General features: G+C 57.0%; 2 protein-coding genes across 6 annotated transcripts in view; one reads left to right on the top strand and one right to left on the bottom strand.

Annotated features, from left to right (window-relative positions):
* SMARCD3 (SWI/SNF related BAF chromatin remodeling complex subunit D3) overlaps nt 1–8445 on the top strand; it is a 33217-nt gene extending 24772 nt beyond the window's left edge. For all 4 annotated transcript variants that reach the window (XM_069588741.1, XM_069588740.1, XM_069588739.1 and 1 more), the window contains 12 exons: nt 2119–2330; nt 4046–4088; nt 4961–5083; nt 5195–5317; nt 5562–5657; nt 5857–5958; nt 6200–6361; nt 7124–7221; nt 7377–7512; nt 7756–7878; nt 7986–8087; nt 8264–8445. In XM_069588741.1, coding sequence (XP_069444842.1) covers nt 2119–2330; nt 4046–4088; nt 4961–5083; nt 5195–5317; nt 5562–5657; nt 5857–5958; nt 6200–6361; nt 7124–7221; nt 7377–7512; nt 7756–7878; nt 7986–8087; nt 8264–8317 — 1374 coding nt within the window. In that variant the 3' untranslated portion in view covers nt 8318–8445. The remainder of the gene's footprint in view (nt 1–2118; nt 2331–4045; nt 4089–4960; nt 5084–5194; nt 5318–5561; nt 5658–5856; nt 5959–6199; nt 6362–7123; nt 7222–7376; nt 7513–7755; nt 7879–7985; nt 8088–8263) is intronic.
* On the bottom strand, nt 6807–14318 carry CHPF2 (chondroitin polymerizing factor 2). Of its 2 annotated transcripts, XM_069588737.1 has the most exons (6): nt 12595–14318; nt 11589–12153; nt 10700–10882; nt 8224–10027; nt 7750–7900; nt 6807–7531 (listed from the first exon to the last, which is right to left on the bottom strand). In XM_069588737.1, the coding sequence occupies exons 1-4, from the start codon at nt 12873–12875 to the stop codon at nt 8729–8731; spliced, it is 2328 nt and encodes a 775-aa protein (XP_069444838.1). In that variant the 5' UTR covers nt 12876–14318; the 3' UTR covers nt 6807–7531; nt 7750–7900; nt 8224–8728. The 2 variants fall into 2 exon arrangements, with proteins under 2 accessions (XP_069444838.1, XP_069444837.1); XM_069588736.1 differs by having other exon boundaries at nt 7750–10027.
* Between the last annotated feature and the right edge of the window lie 4951 nt (nt 14319–19269).

Genomic DNA, 19269 nt, shown 5'->3' with positions numbered 1-19269 from the left:
CTGAGGGGGTGGGGACGGGTTGGAAGGGCTGTGGCATAGGAGAGGCAGAGGCTCCAGGACTTGGGACGGCCACTGGTGCTGAAGCCAGGCAGAAAGGAAGCAGTCAGGTTTACTATGGCCAAATTTGGTTGTGACCCCAAGGAAGACACGTTCTCAGTAAGAGAGGCCAGAGCCCCTATAATGTTGGCCCTTTGGGCAGGTCACCCATCCCCGCTGGCCAGCACAGCCTTCTAGGGGCTCTGGAGGCCTCCCTCTTGGGGCCTCCTTAGCAGATCAGTGAGTACCACCAGCCTCATTAAATGGGAGAGCAGCTGATGAGGAAAGGGGCTTTCCCAAAGCAGCCTGTTCTCCAGGCCCATGGGTCCCTAGGCTAACTTCCAAGGGGTCCCCATGTTGGTTAGCCTCATGACCAGCCCTGATCTTGCTGCCTGGGGTGTCCCAATAAAAGGCCCATCTAGGAGTGAGAGAGTCTATACATGTGGATTTTTTTTTAAGTCAACTCACTGCTTCAGTTCTTGGGTGGCCTGAGCCCCACTCCCAGCGCCCTGTCTGTGCTGGCAGGGAGTGGCGGGCCTGGGCTCCATTATGGGCCACCACCCTGGAGGTGTGAGTGACAGGGTCAGGTGGGGTGGGGGAGGCAGACACATGGACAGGCAGGTCTCACTGCTGAGGCTGTGACAGGCAGAGACAGCTGGTTGGCTGGGGGTTAGGGTTAGACACGGCGCGGGCAGGAGGGACCCGGGGGAGGGGGGCAGTGCGAGGAGATTCACTAGGCTCAGGGGCAGGGCGCTTCCCTGTTCTGGGGAGCAGCTGCACCCCTGGGGTGGAGTGGGTGGTGCTCAGATAGTATAACAGGGGCACAGGGTCTGTGACCGTGGCTCCCTGATCTCCTTCCTGCTCTCCTGGCCCCCGTCCACATCCTGGCCACCCTCCGCTTGACAGCCCCTTGGGCCCTCCCCAGCCTCTCTTCTGGAATGGGACAAGTGAGGTTTTACGAGTCTGTGGAACACTTCACTCGATGCACTGGGTTGTCATCTGTATCCCAGTTGAGCACCCGGGTAGCAGCAAGGGCGCACACCTGCCTCACCTGCCTCCCCGTGCCCCCTGGGAACCCAGACTTCTGACCTCACTGGGGTAGGGTGGGGAGTAGTTGTAGTCTGTAGGATGGGGCCATCTCTGGTGATTCAGGCAGACAGGAAGGGAGAGATAGATATAAGAGAAAATGTCCATCCTTTTGACCTACCCAAGCCCTCTGGACCACCCATCACCAGTCAAGCCTCATAGCCCCCCTCCCCTCAATGGGAGAATCCTGGTGAGGTCTGACCTCAGCCCCTCAAGCTGCTTCTAGCCCTACCTCCAAGCCTTCACCTTGAGAGTAAATTATGCAGGTGGGCTAATTCAGCCAAGCCCCTGACGGTAGAGGCTGGGAATCAGAGCAAGGGGGCAGGGATTGGGACGGAGGGGCAAAAGCAGGGCCCCAGAGAGGAAAGTGGGTTGAAGGCAGGGAAGGCAGGACCCCCTGGAAATGGACTGGGAAGCAGGCAAACGGGAAGGCAGACGGCAGAAGTCTGGAGCAAGAGAGCCAGCCCTGAACTAAACGAAAGCAGCAGAGAGGGCACAAACCCCGGGCCCCTCAGGAAAGGGCCTTGCACGACCTTGGCTAGGTTGCCTCTCTCCTTGAGCCGCGGTTGCCTCATCCGTCAAGTGGGGATAGAAGGCCCTCAGTCTTGTCTTGCAGAGGAGCGTGTGGATAGGAGCATCCTTTGAAAAGGTTGAAAGGCGCCATTAATATTCATCTTCGCGGCACCTTCCGCAAATCCGAGGCTGGCGATGCCCTGTGCAGTTAGTTGCCTGGCTTCAGTTAGCTTCCTGCAGCGAGACGCAAGCCAACACCACCCCCCCCCCCGCCCCCTCCGCCAAAGCCGCGCGGTTCCGGCGCCCCCGCCCCTCCCCACCCCTCCCAGCCCCATCGGCATCGCGCCGTCGGCAGCAGGGTCACGGGCCGGGGGGCTCGGGGTTCGGGGGGAGACGTAGCTCCGCGCGCCTGGAGCCCGGAGCCCTGGTTCTGACCGCCGGGCGCCTGTGTCTGCTTCACGCCCCCCCGACCCCCCTCCCCAGCGCCCCGGGATGCCGTCTGGAGCCCGGATGCCCCACCAGGGGGCGCCCATGGGCCCCCCGGGCTCCCCGTACATGGGCAGCCCCGCCGTGCGACCCGGCCTGGCCCCCGCGGGCATGGAGCCCGCCCGCAAGCGAGCAGCGCCCCCGCCCGGCCAGAGCCAGGCCCAGAGCCAGGGCCAGCCGGTGCCCACCGCCCCCGCGCGGAGCCGCAGGTAAGCGGGGGTGGGGGTAGGGGGGGTGCCCAGCGCGGAGGGGGCGGACGCGGGACCCGGAGGGACGGGGTGGGAAGCCCGGGCGGAGAGGGGTCAGCAGGGATCAGGCGTCCCGGGTGGGATGCTTTCCCAGGAGGCGGGCTGAGGGGGCACTGTCCCGGTTTCTTTGTGTGCCCACACCGTGGAGACAGGCTGTGACCGTCGCGCCCTTCTCCTTGTCACCTGCTCTGTCCCTCTCTGCACCCCAGTCCCCTGGTTCTCGGGGGATGGAGGCGGGGCTGTGGCACCAGGGCTCAGGGCCGAGCTTTACACTGCGGTTCCTAGCGCGGTTGTCCAGTGCGCCTTCCTCAGAAGCGCCCCTGGCTTGACTCCTCGAAAGCCCCACTCCGGATCTTGTTAATCTGAATCCCTGGCCAGTGGCGGGAGAGCCTGGGATTTGCCCCATGGTGGGCAGTCTCTGCCCCCTGGCGCTCTCTGGTGATTCTTGGGCACTCAAATGTTGAGGAGTTGCCACGGTCTGTCTTCTGGACGGGTCTGCCCTCAAGCCACCAAGGGCCAGTCTGTTTCCTTGTCTGAGCCAGCCAGTGGCACCCCCAAAAGCCCCTGCTGGTGCCTGGCAAGGAAGATACCCCTCTGGGTTTCACTGTTTAGCCAAACACACATGCTTCCTTTTGCGCACCAGATGGAGTCCTATAAAAGGTGCAATGTGGATTTTACCTCATTATTAAATATTTTTTTACATGTCAAGGAAAATTCACCATTTATAGGAAACCCATGAGGAATTCTTTGCAAAGTGAGTCATTCTTTTGTAGAGTCCCTGATTTATCTTGTACAACTGGAGAGTTTCACAGAGATAGTTTCTTCAAAACAAACCAGACCTTTAGTGAAACCTGCTTGTCTAGCCTTGAATAGATTTTTGACCAGGGCTGGGGCAGTGGCTGAGACCACCACACGGGGGCAGTATGCAGCCATTCCCTAGGCTGGGTTCTAATTTCTACTCGCCAAGGGTTTTCTGGGGTTGCTTCTGGGAGTCGGAACCGGCTAGTGGATCCAGCAGAGTCCAAGTCCCAGCTGCTACCCCAGGTTCAGCCCACCAGCCACACCCCAGAGGGGAACATCCGTACCCACTCTATCTGGATACCTGTGGGTGTGTCCCTTGGCCCTGCTGGCAGGTGGTCCAAGGGCATGAGCACCCCCTGCCCATCAGGGTCCCCTTCCTAGCCCAGGGTGGCTGGGGTGCTGGTCCTCACCAGCTTCACACTGTCACTTCCTGCTTCTGGAATGGGGCAAGGGGGTCAGCTCCCCTCCCCACCAGCTCAGCCACCTTGGATTGTGTGCCCCTTCTCAGAGGAGGGAAAAAAAGTCCTCACAATGCATCCCCCCACTCTGTCCTTGCCTCTGCCCAGCTTTCCCCAAACATTTCTGCAGCGCCCCTGCTCCGAGCCCCTTCCAAGGCTAATTTCTCTGGATCTGGGGATGTGGCGGGGCAGAAAAGGGGCTCCCAGGCCAGAGAAAGGACAGAGTCACCTCCGCTCCCCATGAGAGGACAGAGCCACACACGGCCGGCGCCGGCATAGCCCCTCGGGCGGGCAGATGAGCGGGCTGTGGGAACCCCAGCCAGGCGGGCTGAGATGTCGGGATAATTTAGCAGGTGGCCTCGTTACTCCCAGATCTGTCGCCATGGTAACCTGGTTTTTTCTTTAAAAAATGTACAGTGCCAAGAGGAGGAAGATGGCTGACAAAATCCTCCCTCAAAGGGTGAGTGCCTTTCACAGCAGCCCCCAGCCCACCCCACCCCCAACCCTTTGCTGCTCCGCCCTCCTCTCCCCCCCACTCCCCGCCACCACCACCCCGGGCCACCTCCCCTCCCCCCTCAGGAGCAGCGCTTCAACATCATAGTCACTTTCACTTTTTTTGTTTAAAAAGCTAATTAAGAAATGAGGCTCCCCCAGGGCCAAAAGGATGGGGTGGGGCAGAGGGGAACGCAGAGCCAGAGGGGGTAGGATCCTGGGTCTGGGGGGGGGCTGCAGATTGAATTCCAGCGGTCTGCAGAGACATAAAGGCAGGGGACAAAGAGGGGCTGAGGGCTCGGGGACCACAGGCTGGCAGAGGAGAGAAGGGAACAGAAGCTGGCCGGAAGGCCCAGCAGCGTAAGGGGACCCAGGCCCAGCTGGGTCTGGAGGACGGCTGAGACCCCAACTCGAGCAGAACATCTGGATGAGATGTCACTGTAGGCCCAAGCCGCGACATCTCCTGTCTCAGGGACCCCAGGGGCCCCTGACCACTTCACAGGTGCCCAAGGGAACCCAGAGGCTGTGCGACAGGGAAAGGACAGGATGAGGAGGTGAAGCCCTAAGCACCTGCTGGCCTCCATGGTTGCTTCGGCCTCCCCTAGTGATGAAATGCATGGATATCCCTAGTGGGAGCAGCAGTTTCATTCCTGTAACATCCAGGCCTTCATGGCTGGATTCAGAGGTCCCGTCTGCGCTGTCCAAGTTCCCTGCCCTGAATGTGGCCAGCTCCCCGCCCGCCACACTCGCATACTCCTGGGGCCACGTGACACCTGCACGTTCCAACTGCAAGACTGGCTGAGCCCCTGGTTCCCTGCCTCGCTTCCTGCCCACTTCCAGATCCGGGAGCTGGTCCCAGAGTCCCAGGCTTACATGGACCTCCTGGCGTTTGAGAGGAAACTGGATCAGACCATCATGAGGAAGCGGGTGGACATCCAGGAGGCTCTGAAGCGGCCCATGAAGGTGCCTTGGGTTGGGGGTGGGGTGAGGGAGCCAAGTCCTAGTCCCTGAAAGGGAGAAGCCAGGGCTGGCCCCCTGGGAACTGGCTCTGTATGACACTGTTTATCTCTACAGCAAAAGCGCAAGCTGCGTCTTTATATCTCCAATACTTTTAACCCTGCGAAGCCCGATGCCGAGGATTCTGATGGCAGCATCGCCTCCTGGGAGCTGCGGGTGGAGGGGAAGCTCCTGGATGACGTACGTCCTGGCCCAGGTCTCTCCAGGTGTCCTGGGGTGGGTATGGGGCTGAGCTGAGGCCGGTACTGGATGTGTACACCGAGGGCTGGGGAAGTCAGCCCTGGCTGCGGGAGGGTGGTCCAGAGAGACGTGCCCAGGCCTGCTTCTGACTGTGTGGCCCTACCCGGCCAGCCCCCACCCGCTCCCAACTCACTCTGCCACCGTGGGCCCTGTTCCGCGCCCACGGTCCGTGCCTCTCCCACAGCCCAGCAAGCAGAAGCGGAAGTTCTCTTCCTTCTTCAAGAGCTTGGTCATTGAGCTGGACAAAGACCTTTATGGCCCTGACAACCACCTCGTGGAGGTAAGAAAGGCCCAGACCCCTCCTGCCCTCGAACTGGCCACAGGCCACTGTCCTAAAGAACCTAGAATGCAGTCCCGTTCGTGGTGCAGACGTGGGTCGGGGACCCCCTCCGCCAGGCCCCCAGTCCTGCACCCAGAGCTCCAAGGCCCCACCAGCTCAGACGGGCCTGTGAGGTGACTCAGCTCCTACCCCTGGACAGTGGCACCGGACACCCACCACTCAGGAGACGGATGGGTTCCAGGTGAAGAGGCCGGGGGACCTGAGTGTGCGTTGCACGCTGCTCCTCATGCTGGACTACCAGGTGCGTGCCCTCACTCCCAGATACCGCTCCCCCCAGCATCCCGCTTCCTGTACCCTTCTCCTAGCTGGGGTGGGTCATGGCTTGCAAGCTGTATGCCCTGAGAGACCCCGTTCTCCCCTCCACCCTGCCTGCTCCAGAAGCTTGTTTCCAAGGAGCCTAGGCCCCGCAGCCCCCGAGTCCTGAGTCCCTAGCCCCTCCCACTCTCTTTTGGTCTCATTTTCTCATGGCCTCCTTGGCTCAGCCTCCCCAGTTCAAACTGGATCCCCGCCTGGCCCGGCTGCTGGGCTTGCACACGCAGAGCCGCTCGGCCATCGTCCAGGCCCTGTGGCAATACGTGAAGACCAACCGGCTGCAGGACTCCCACGACAAGGAGTACATCAATGGCGACAAGTATTTCCAGCAGGTACCCTCTCCCCTGAGCCTGGGGCCACGGGGAGGGGAAGGGCCTCTGCTCGGGAACACCACCCTGCCTCCTTGACTCCGTCGGGAATGATCTCAAGCCGGAGACCGGGGTTCCCATCTGGGCTCTGTCACACCGCCCTGTGCTGCAGCCCGCCTGTCTCAGCACCCCCAGCCCCCAGGTGAGGCCGATTGGGAACCCCAGGAAGCTAGTGGCTCTGGGGAACATGTTCTTGGCACCTGGAGCTAGGGCCCCCAGGTTCTGGCCCTGGAGCCAGTCACTGGGTCCGTCATTTAGCTGTTTGCAGCCTTGTTCCTTATCTTCACCACGCCTGTCCCGTCTTACCCACTGGGCAGTTAGGAGAATCAAACTGCTGTGGAAGTGATTCTGCCAAACTAGAGGTTATTATTAATATAACTTTAAAATAAATACCATAGGTAGCCTTGAGTGGTGAAAACAACAGTCAATGTTTATTGAGCACTCACCACATGCCAGGCGCTGCTTCAGGCACTTCGTGTGTAACTGATGCATTTAATTCTAACAAGACCCCTGAGATCAGTGCCCCTGCCTTCGGCTCCCAGAGATGGAGAGACTGAGGCCGACTGTGAAGCTGAGCGGCTCGGGGTTGCGCCGTGGGCGGAGGAAGCAGGCCTCAGGCCCAGGCCGGCCCCCGCCTCCCCATTGAGAGCTGGCTGCTTGGGGGGCCTTTTGAGAACGGAGGCTCTTTTGAGTGCAGAGCAGGGAACCTCTTTTCTCCTACTGCAGATTTTTGACTGTCCCCGGCTGAAGTTTTCTGAGATTCCCCAGCGCCTCACAGCCCTTCTGCTGCCCCCTGACCCGATTGTCATCAACCATGTCATCAGGTGAGGCCCCCCCCATCCCTGCTTCTCAGAGCTGGGAGTCACTATGGTGGTCCCGCCGCCCCATCCCTCCCTCTGCCCACCCCCCACATCAGGCCTCGGAGGCCCTTGGCCTCCATCGGGGCAGCATGGACACAAGGGCTGGCCTTCCCTGGCAGCGTGGACCCGTCGGACCAGAAGAAGACGGCGTGCTATGACATTGACGTGGAGGTGGAGGAGCCCCTGAAGGGGCAGATGAGCAGCTTCCTGCTGTCCACGGCCAACCAGCAGGAGATCAGCGCTCTGGACAGTAAGGTGGGGCTGGAGCCCAGCGCTGCAACAGGATGGGGACCCAACGGTGACAAACGCACAGACACAGCAGGACAAGGACGTGGGAGAGGACGGGAGGGCCCTGCCCTTGGGACCTGGAGCTCCGCCCGAGCCCCCTTCCCGGGGACTGCCCTTCCAGGGGACAGCCGAGAGCCCCCTGCCACGCCCCCTCCCCGCCTCTCCCACCTCAGCCTGGGCAGGCGAGAGCACGTGTCTTTCTACCTGCAGATCCACGAGACGATTGAGTCCATTAACCAGCTCAAGATCCAGAGGGACTTCATGCTGAGCTTCTCCAGAGACCCCAAGGGCTACATCCAGGACCTCCTCCGCTCCCAGAGCCGGGACCTTAAGGTGAAGGGAACCTCGGGGAGCGCTGGGTAGAGACAAGCATGCCGGGGAGACAGTGAATGTCGTGCGGGGGTGTCCAGGCTCAGGATGACCCTGTTACTCCCTCCCAGGTGATGACAGACGTGGCGGGCAACCCCGAGGAGGAGCGCCGGGCTGAGTTCTACCACCAGCCTTGGTCCCAGGAGGCCGTCAGCCGCTACTTCTACTGCAAGGTGTGAGGCCCGAGCCCCCGCCCCTTCGGCTCCCCGCTCACCCCCAGAGAAACCCCCCAGCCTCCCCCTCAACACGTGGGGCCGTGCCTGCTCCCAGATGCTCCTCCAGGTGGGTGGGGCCCGTCCCGTCACTCACCAGCAACTCGTCACCTGTGCCTGCTCTCCTTTCCTTACAGATCCAGCAGCGCAGGCAGGAGCTGGAGCAGTCGCTGGTCGTGCGCAACACCTAGGCGCGCGGGGGAAGCGTGCCGCAGAGGGCCACTCGGCCCTGCCCCGGCCCGTCCCCTCGGGACTGGCTGTCACCCCTGACACCTTGTGGGCGAGGCAGGGGCTGGATTAAAGGTCATTTACCTGATAACAGCCGTGTGGTCATTGGCAACTGGGGCGAGAGGAGGATTGAGGGGGGCGGGAAAAGGGCAGTGGGCCCCTCCGGGAAGCTCCCCACCCCCTCCCTCAGAGTCTCCTTACTCCCATTTTTCCTAGACCTAAAAACAGTTTGGCAGAAGACACTTTTAATAACATTTTCTTATTGAAAAAAAAAAACACAGCGGCGAGCTCTCCCATCTGTCCATGCATCTTGCCTGCCTCCCCAGGCGGGGCCCGGCAGGGGCTGTGTGTGGAGGTGCGGGGCCCCGAGCACACTAGGTGCTGTTGGCCTGCTCCTGCTCGAACAGGGCCATGGCCAGCTGCGCACGGGCCCCCAGCCCCTCCAGGTTGCTGAGGCGGCAGCGGTGGTAGAGTTCCTCGCTGAGCCTAGGGCTGCAGTCCCGCAGGGAGAACTTCTGCACCAGCCCTGGCTCCACGGCCCGGAAAAGGTGGAGCCCTGAGAACCGGAGGAAAACATCCATCACCTCCAGCCCCTCCAGGGCTTCCTCCTCTTCCTGGCCTGCCAGGTCGGCGGCCAGCCGGGCTCGGGCAGCCAGGTAGTCCGCATTGTAGAAGCAGCCCTCTGCCGAAGCCTGCCGGTCAAACCTGCCCCCTCCGGCAGCCCCCCGGGCAGGGTCCGCACCCGGAGGGGAAGGGGGGTCGGGGCCGGCCCCCGAGGGCGGTCTCTGTGGTGCCAGGGCGGGGTTGAACTCCTGGAAGTGGACCGGGAAGAAGGCCTGCCAGCCGGAGATGGCGTTCATGCGGCAGCGGTTGAGGACCTCGGGCCCTGGCCTGGTCCACACGGTGGCGAGGAAGAAGAGCGTGTCCACGGGGTGCTTCTTGGAGACCACGTCCATGAGCCGCACCTGGGAAGGCGCCTCCGCTCGCACGGCGAGCCAGGCCAGCCTCGTCCCGGGGTACCGTCGTTCCAGCTCAGCCGCTGCCGCCTTCACCCCGACGAACGGGTCTGGGGCCCCTCGGCCCCCTTCCCGCGGCCCATAGACCAGCAACAGGGTGAGTAAGGCGTGCTCTCGGGGCTCCAGGACCCCAGCCGCAAAGGCCTCCAGGAACGCGGGGGCCGCGGCGGCCTCGGCGGCCGGTAGTGGTAGCACCAGCTGCACGCGCGTGGCCTCGGTGACGTAGGGCATGGGCAGGATTTCCACGCGGCTCAGCGGCCGCAGCAGGCTGACCCTGCGCGCCAGCGCCCGCCGGTGCCCCCGCTGCGTCACGGCCTCCAGCAGCAGGTCCAGCGTGTACTCCATGCCCCGCGCTGGGTCGAAGCGCCGGTAGCCGTTGAGCAGCCGCTGCTTCTGGAAGCGCAGGCGGGGCTGGTAGCGCCGGTTCAGCTGCTCCAGGGCCGTCTCCACTGCGTCGCCCACGTCTGCCCTGCTCGCCCCTTGCAGGGGGCACTTGGGGGCCCCGTCAGCGCAAGAAAAGGTGTGCTGCTCTGTGAAGTAGTCCCAGCCCAGCACCTCAAAACGGGAGTGCGGCGTGAAGGGGGCCGGGAGCCCAAGGGGCCAGCTCAGCCCCGCCTCCCCCTCGGGGGTCAGCGCGGTCAGGTTCCGGATCTGAGCCTAGGGCGGGAGGGACGCCCAGTTAGCACCTGGAGAGGGAGTCGGGACCCCGGCACGCTCCAGCGTCCTGGGTTCTGAGGTCCATCCTGACTCCATCAACACTCAGTGAGGCCTGGCCTGTCTGTACAGGGCACACAGACCCACCATCTGCACACAGCTGCTGCGGGGAGGAGGACGGGATGGGCAGAGTGCCGCTGTGGAGGGCAGGGGACCCTGACATCTGGGGCTCCGCGGCCTTTCTCTTCCTCACTCACAGGACTCACGCTCTCTTCACAAAAGGAGACCTTTGTTTTCACCTGGATCCCACCTCGGACAACCCCCTGCCATCAACTAGAGAATTCTTCTACCTTCTGCCCTTGGGCGTTTTAAGGACAGTGCTAGAAGTCCAGGGACTACGGGGTTTCAGCAAGGCACTACTGGAGAGGAGAGAAACCCTTCTGGTGCCAAGCCCGCTCCTCAGAGCTCTCCTGCAGATCCTCTCAAGTGAACCCACATCGTGCCAGGAGCTTTCACCCAGAGCACCCGGAGCCCCTTCTCCCTGGGGTGCTTTTCACTGAGGTTCGGTCGGTACAGTCAGCCTCCTTCTGCCTCGCCCTGCCTCCCCTCTTGCTCATCTGTGAGCCCAGACGTCGGAAGCACCCTCTGACCTGCAACCCTGGGTCCCCCGCTCACCTGCAGCTGTTCTATCTCGCTGTAGGCCCGCTCCAGCTCCAGAGCACTGAAGCGCTTGTGGAGCCGGTACATGAGGGTTCCCTCGGAGACAGGGTGCACTGCGAAGGCACTCAGGAAAGCTAAGCTTCTCTCCGTCTCGGGGTCCCTATTTTTGGCCAGTTCAAACGAGCGATACTGCTGCCCCTGGAGGACCATGAAACCAATCAGTGCCACACATGGAGGAACTTCCTGGCCCAACTACCCTTGACCGCCCTTGGCGCTCACGCCTGTGACTGCCACTGCCGCCAAGGCGGCAGGAAGGGCATAGGAGCTCATTCTGGGGTCCCCTCAAACCTTCGCCTTACTCTCACCGGATTTTGGAGAAGAGAGTGCCCGCTAGGCAACTAGGATGACCTCGTCTCCCAAAGAATCCTGCTGTTTCTCAAAAGAATGAAAGCTGAGAGCCAGCAGAGACGGCCAGGACTCCGGTTGAGGAGGAGGGCCCCTCTGAGATTGTCCCCTCTTCTCCAACTAACAGGGAGGCTCCCAGGCCACTCTCCTCCTCCAGGAGAGCGGTCCCCTCAATGGCACTCCCAGGTCACTGGAGACGGCGCAGGTGTCGGGCAGAGGGCAGAGGGCGAGGGGCCAGACGGGGGGAGACCGGTGAGGAAGGGACACCTTTCAGGCTTGCTCAGAAGGTCCCTGACAAGACGCCACTTTTGACGGCCCTAGGGATCTAACGCTGCCAGAGGTGGCCAAGGGAGAATGAGAGGGGCAATTAGGGCCAGGGAGGGCACAACGACCACCCCAGGAGCTGCCGGGAAAGAGCCGGCAGCCCCCCAGCCTCGAGACCAGCCGCTGGTCCCTGCTAATTTGTCAGGGATGGGGACTAACTTGCAAGGGCCTTCACCTGGTGTTGGGAGACACAGCCGATGCCCAGAGAGTCAATGAGGCAGCGGCCGAGCCACTCGTCAGGTCGGGCACTGAGAATGTCTCCGCGGCAGCCATCCAGATGTGGCCGCAGCCGAAGCAGAAGGCTCCGGGACAACAGGTAGCCAAAGCCCCCGTGGCAGTACCGGGCCTGCTCGCTGGCGCCGATGAACTCCTCCGCCCGGCCCAGGTACAGGTCCTGGTTGATGCTGAGGTGGCCGGCCAGGGCCGCCAGGCGGGGGGCCTGCACGTACGTGTCGTCCTGCATGATGAAGAACCAGTCGTAGTCGGCCCCGAAGTGTGTGTGAAGATGGCGCAGGGTCTCGGACATGAGCCAGGCTGGCCGTTCGTCCCCGTGAGACACCACCTGCATCCCTGCCGGGGTCCGGGCCCCTCGCTGCCCAGTGAAGTAGAGCAACCGGGGGAAGTGGTGAGCCACCGTGCGGTTCACAGCCACAGCCAGAGTGGACAGCGTGGCCCGGGAGGTCAGGACAGCCACCAGCAACCGCTCTCGAGAGCCCAGCTCCGTCTGGATGTACCGAGTCCTGCAGGGAGACCAGTGTGCCAGGGTCAACTCCCTAATCTTTAGGAACCCAGCATGTCCAGCGTATACCTCCCCTCAGGATTTAGTGAGTTGGGGATGAGACAAGAATGGGGAGATCTCCTCATCAACACTAATGAGCTACTACAGAGAGCGTCTACTGAGTAGCTGATGCTGGAACTGATCTCGGGGAGATGGACTAGATGGAACTCCTGCCCTGCTGAAGAACATCCAACCACTGACTTAACACCAACGGGTGAGGCTTTCTCAGGCCTGAGGAGGAGGAAAAAAAACTGGAACCATGATGGAAAATAAGGCAGAGAACTGCTTCAGGAAGGCTAACGATGATTGCCAGTGACCACGGATAGGACATGGAGGCACAGACTCGGGGCAACCCTGAAGTGGGGTGTGGGGGTGATGCACACACGTGCACGTTAACTCTCACCTGAGCACCTTCTTGTAGGGCTTGTTGGGATCCCTGTAGTAGGGGACAATCCGGGGTTTGAAGTCTTCGTCGCTTTGGTCAAGCTGAGTTCTTGAGTCTAGACTCTGTGACCCTCCGGCTTCCCCCAGAGCCTCTACGCAGGGATCGTCTCCCTCCCCCTGGATCCAGGACACTCGCAAGAGGCTCAGGCTGCACCCCAGAGACAGCCCTAGGATGAGGGGCAGTGCTGGTCGCAGCAGAGCCAACACTGAGCTCAGCCGCATGGTGGTGGGCCCAGCCATGTGTGTGCCCCAGAGGGCACAGCCTCAGGGATCAATCAGTGACCAACGGACTCTTTTACCAAGGGAGCCTGGGGCCAGTGAGGTCAACGAGAGAACAAGGTTGTATTTGCTTCTGGGCCCAGAATCTCCAAGAAACTCCTGCCTTGTCTTCCGCTGTCAAGGTGCTGGTTCTAACCCTCAGTCCAAATGGTAGTAAATGTTAGAATCAATTTCACCCACTAATGGTGGGTCCTCTAGTCCAGAAGAGGAAGAAGCAAGACACAGTCCTGCCAAACCTAACTCCCAAAGAAGGACTGCATACATCTGGTGATAGTATCTAAGCAGAGAGATGGCAGCAACTGATAAAGCTGGGGTTAGGGAAAAGCACATTAGCCATCAAAACACCAGCACCCAGCTAGAGGAACCTAACTCCACAGGCCTTTCCCAAAGAGCGTCTGGGAGGGGTATACATCTCTCTCACTCACTGAAGGGGCTGCTGACCCCCGGGCAGTCACAGAGATGGAGCCCAGGCCTTCCTACTATCTTCACCCGCGTTAAGGAAAGGCTCGCGCCAGAGGAACCCTTCCTCCCGGCAGTCAGGAGCCACTGGCACTGCGCACAGAGGTTCTGCCCCACCTAATGAGGTGGAGGGATGTGGTAACTCAGCACGGAGGACAGCCTCAGAGGAGCACAAAAGCTGATGGAGCTGCTGGGCAGGGCATTCTTCTCTGAATCCCCGGTGCTGAGAGCCCGAGGCTGCCCACCATCCTCCGAGAAGAGAAAGGAGGCCGGTGACAAGCCACTCTGGCTGTTGTCAAGAGCGATTCGGTGGCTGCCTTTTCCCAAGGCCCCAGGCACCCGAAGCAAATCGAGAGGACGACAAGCAGCTGGCGCGGGCGGACGGATGCTCGGGTGTCAAGCTCGGCAACTCCCCGCCCCACGTCTCCCTCTCAGCCGTTACTGACCAGCCTCAGGCCCAAGAAAGGAGGCCCAGAGCGAGCCTGGGCCGCTCGTCTCGCAGCAGAAATAAGAACTGGCTGCGTCACGGGCTGTCAGAGGAAGTGGGGCAGGGAGGCTCCGTTCGGGCGACGGGGGGAGAGGGCAAAGACCCCGCTCTCAGGCTCGACCGGGCGGCGGACACCCAGGGACACCCCGGGGGCCGGCCAAGGGGAGGCCCCTGCGGCCGGGCCGGGGGCGACGGCGGGCCGATGTAAGGGGCGGCCGCCGGCCGGGGTATGCCCGGTCCCAGGGAGCTCTGGGGGGCGAGGACGTGGAGCTGGGACCGGAGCTGGGGTCGCTCCTATCGAGCGACAACCCCTTGCAGGGTTGTGGGGAAGCACGCGAAGGGGAGAACAGACCCCAGGGTTCCGCCGAAGCGCCGGCTCCGCCACCACAGCCGCTGCCACCTCACAGCCCGGCCCACTCCTTCCTTTTCCGCTCGCTGTCAGTCCCCGTCTCTATGGTGACCGCATCCGGCCGCTCGCTCCGCCTTCGCCCTCTCTATGGTCGCCCCGCCCCGAGTCGGCGCCGCTAGCGGGCCGGGGTAGGTGGAGAGCTCATCCCGCCCACCCTCCACCCTCCTCCGCCCGGAGCCGGCGCGCGTTCCGCAACCCCTATTGTGAGTGGACCCAACCTGAATCCGAAGATGACCCAGATCTTCAACCTCGACTCCCTTCTACCCTAGGAAAAAACTCTTCTCACCTTCGATGAGCGCGTTTTCTACCTCCATGGACTACTACTCCCAGCGAGCTTTCCAAACCCCATCACCTACTCAGGTTATTTCAGAAATGTTTGTTGTTTGGTCGATGAGGTGGGCATGGTCCCTGCCCTCAGTTGGAGACGGGTATTAAACACACATTGACAAAAAATAAAAATAAACATTTACGTTTAGGTCGAAATTACAAACTGTCCGAAGTAACAGAAAAGTAAAGACTCTAGTGGAGAAGTGTAGCAGGAAGAATTAGACTCAGGATTTGGGAATGCTGCGATCCAAAATTCAGTACCCAGGCAAAAAGAGGAAGCCCGGAAAGAGGAAGACTGGCCCAAGAACTGGGAAGGCCAAAGCAGCTAAGGCTGCTGAGTGAGGGGACAACAGGTTAAGGGAGTCTGGAAGGCAGGTGGGCCTTCAAGCAACTATGGTGGGTTCCCATCCAAGATGGCACATTTCTAGGGGGCAATTTGGAAATGAAGGAAGGCAGTTTTGTTGTCAAAGAATTGAGGGGAGAATGCTACATGTACACTGCAAGATTGTATCGCATTAGAATTGTTTTACACAGCTTTCAAATGTCCTACAAAGATTCATTTCAGAGGGGGAAAAATGGTTAAAATCATCTACTTTTTGAGTCTGTTTAATATGTAACAAGTAATTTTGCAGGGTTGTAATGTGTGCTGAATTTTCAAAGAATGTAACTATCATGTAAATGGAAAGAAGCCTGTACTTCAGTTTTGTCCCTGAATGTACTTGTTACCATTTTGTAACAAGTAGTGACTATTGATGTTTTCCAGCACAGGGAAGTAACTTTTCTTGTGAAGGATTTCCTTTTCTTCTTCTGTTATCATTACACTGTGATTTTTTGAAATTTATGTGTGTAGTTAGGTTGTCACAAATGAACTTTATTTCAAAAGAGGAAAAGAGGTGTTACTTGAAAAGTTCCTTATTAAAAGAGAACATTGGGGCTGGTAGAGTCAGGAACCCATTCTAGGAGGCAAGTGGGATGGAACACAGCAGCACAGCTCCCCTTCACTGTTTTGGTCTTACTTTCAGATTGACTGCAATTTGGTCTCCCCTCAGCAACTGGCACATGGTAGGTGGTAAATGGTTTTTAGGCTCCAGACCAGCATTGTCCATTAGAAATACAATGTGAGCCATATATGTAAACTTTAAGTATTCTGGGGCTAGGCTGTTTAGTTGCTCAGTCATATCCGACTCTTTGTGGCCCCTTGGATTGTAGCCCATTAGGCTCCTCTGTCCATGGACTTTCCCAGGCAAGAATACTGGAGTGGGTTGCCATTTCCTACTAGGAGTGGGATTGCTGGATCATATGGCAACTGTATTTTTAGTTTTTTAAGGAACTGCCGTACTGTTCTCCATAGGAGCTGCAATGGTTTACATTCCTACCAACACTGTAGGAGGGTTCCTTTTTTTCCACACCCCCTGAGTTTAATTATTTGTAGATTTTTTTGATGATGGCCATTCTGAAGTGCTACCTCATTGTATCATTTCTCTAATAATTAGTGATGTTAAACTTCTTTTCATGTGGCCACATTTCTTTTTTTAAAAAAGCAAAGAAAAAAATAAAAATAAAAAAGCAAAGAACAGGTAGAATTAATTTTAATATTTTATATTAAATATATCCCAAATATTAACATTTGACCACGTTATTGTTCAGTTGCTCAGTCATGCCCAACTCTTTGAGACTCCATGGACAGCAGCACGCCATGCTTCCGTCCTTTACCATCTCCTGGAGCCTGCTCAAACTCATGTCCATTGAGTTGGTGATGCTATCCAAGCATCTCGTCTTCTTGTCCCCTTCTCCTCCTGCCTTCAATCTTTCCTAGCATCAGGGTCTTTTCCAGTGGGTCAGCTCTTGGCATCAGGTGGCCAAAGTATTGGAGCTTCAGCTTTAGCATCAGTCCTTCCAATGAATATTTAGGATTGATTTCCTTTAGGATTGACTGGTTTGATCTCCTTTCTGTCGAAGGGACTCTCAAGAGTCTTTTCCAATGCCACAGTCTGAAGGCATCAAGTCTTTGGCACTCAGCCTTCTTTATGGTCCAACTCTCACATCCATACATGACTAGGGGGAAAACCATAGCTTTGACTAGATGGACCTTTGTTGGCAAAGTAATGTCTTTGCTTTTTAATATGCTGTCTAGGTTGGTAATAGCTTTTCTTCTAAGCAGGAGAAATTTCATGGCTGCAGTCACCATCTGCAGTGGTTTTGGAACCCAAGAAAATAAAGTCTCTCACTCTTTCCCCATCTATTTGCCATGAAGTGATGGGACCAGATACCATGACCTTAGTTTTTTGAATGTTGAGTTTTAAGCCAGCTTTCTCACTCTCCTCTTTCACTTTCATCAAGAGAGGCTCATTAGTTCCTCTTTGCTTTCTGCCATAAGGGTGGTGTCATCTACATATCTGAGGTTATTGATATTTCTTCCATCTGCCTTGATTCCTGCTTGTGTTTCACCCAGTCTGGCATTTCCCATGATATACTCTGCATATAGAGTAATCAATATAAAAATTAAGATATTTTAATCTTTTTCCTATCCACATGCAATCTTCAAAATCACCCCCACCTCATGCATATTTCATACTTACAGCATATCTCAGTTCAGACTAGCCACATTTCAAGGGCTCCATAGCCACATCTGGCTAGAGGCTACCACACTGAACAGCAAAGTTTGAGACCCTTCTCAGTTACTAAGTTTCTAGGTAACTGGGTGAAACATTTCCTCCCTTGGGTCTCAGTTTCTTTGTATTTTAAATGAAGAGGCTGGATGCTGCTTCCTGTTCCAGCACTGACGTTCGGTGATTTTCATATTTAGCCAGGCCTTTTCTCCTCTGATCTCTCTCCGTCTTATTTCCCCATTTCTTTCCCCTTCAAATCCTAAAAGATGATGCTGTTTAAGTGCTGCACTCAATATGCCAGCAAATTTGGAAAACTCAGCAGTGGTCACAGGACTGGAAAAGGTCAGTTTTTATTCCAATCCCAAAGAAAGGCAATGCCAGACAATGTTCAAACTGCTGCACAACTGCACTCATCTCACATGCTAGCAAAGTAATGCTCAAAATTCTCCAAGCCAGGCTTCAACAGTACGTGAACCAAGATCTTCCAGATGTTCAAGCTGGATTTAGAAAAGGCAGAGGTACCAGAGATCAACATCCATTGGATCATAAAAAAAAAAAGAGAGAGTTCCAGAAAAACATCTACTTCTGCTTTACTGACTACACCAAAGCCTTTGACTGTGTGGATCACAACAAACTGTGGAAAATTCCTAAAGAGATGGGAATACCAGACCACCTTACCTGCCTCTTAAGAAATCTGTATGTAGGTCAAGAAGCAACAGTTAGAACTGGACATGGAACAATGGACTGATTCCAAACTGGGAAAAGAGTATGTCAAAGCTGTATATTGTCACCCTCCTTATTTAATTTATATACAGTGTACATCATGTGAAATGCTGGACTGGATGAAGCACAAGTGAAAAGGAACTAAAGAGCCTCTCTCTTGATGAAAGTGAAAGAGGAGAGTGAGAAAGTTGGCTTCACCTCAACATTCAGAAAACTAAGATCATGGCATCTGGTCCCATCACTTCATGGCAAATAGATGGGGAAACAATGGAAACAGTGAGAGACTTTATTTTCTTGGGCTCCAAAACCACTGCAGATGGTGACTGCAGCCATGAAATTTCTTCTCCTCGGAAGAAAAGCTATGACCAACCTAGACAGCATGTTGAAAAGCAAAGACATTACTTTGTCAACAAAGGTCTGTCTAGTCAAAGCTATGGTTTTCCCCCTAGTCATGTATGGATGTGAGAGTTGGACCATAAAGAAGGCTGAGTGCCAAAGACTTGATGCCTTCAAATTGTGGCACTGGAAAAAGACTCTTGAGAGTCCCTTCGACAGAAAGGAGATCAAACCAGTCAATCCTAAAGGAAATCAATCCTAAATATTCATTGGAAGGACTGATGCTGAAGCTGAAGCTCCAATACTTTGGCCACCTGATGCCAAGAGCTGACTCACTGGAAAAGACCCTGATGCTGCGAAAGAATGAGGACAGGAGGAGAAGGGAACAACAGAGGACGAGATCTTTGCATGTTGGACATGACTGACTGAACGGAACTGAACTTTTCCTTCATGCCCAGGTCTGTCCCCTGCAAGAGACCTAAACCCTGGATGAGAATGGTAGAACTTCTAACTTTTCTAGGCCACTCTTACTGTGCTAGAGGAGACTTTGCCCAGCAACTGTTAATTTATGGGAAATCATGGACGTGATTGGTTGGTCTGCAGGTAGATTTAGAGAAGTAACTCGTTAGTCCTTGCCATCCCAAGTCACTTTACAGAGCTGGAGTGGTTCCCAGTACCAGATTTGAGCTTCAAACACTGGTACTGTTTCCTACCAGCAGTGTTATTTTTTTAATAGCGCTGTGCCTTTATTTCCAATCTGTAAAATTGTATTTATACCCACTTTAGAGTCTGTTGGGGGAATTAAATTTGATGGCATAAATGAAGGAGTATAATTACGTTAGTTATCTGTAACCTGAAACCTGCCTGTGACCAGGCATTTTAATGAGGCTGGGAGAGGCAGGCATATTGTAGACCTCCCAGGAGGCTAGGTGCTTGCATGAGTAATTTTATGTGAACCACAATCATATACAACTTCCTTGTTTCATAAAGAAGGGCACTGCAAGC

This window comes from Ovis canadensis, chromosome 4 (assembly GCF_042477335.2).
Source record: "Ovis canadensis isolate MfBH-ARS-UI-01 breed Bighorn chromosome 4, ARS-UI_OviCan_v2, whole genome shotgun sequence".
NCBI classification, from domain to species: Eukaryota; Metazoa; Chordata; class Mammalia; order Artiodactyla; family Bovidae; genus Ovis; species Ovis canadensis.
Note: the sequence above shows the minus strand (reverse complement) of the source record. Positions and strands in the feature narration are given on the sequence as shown.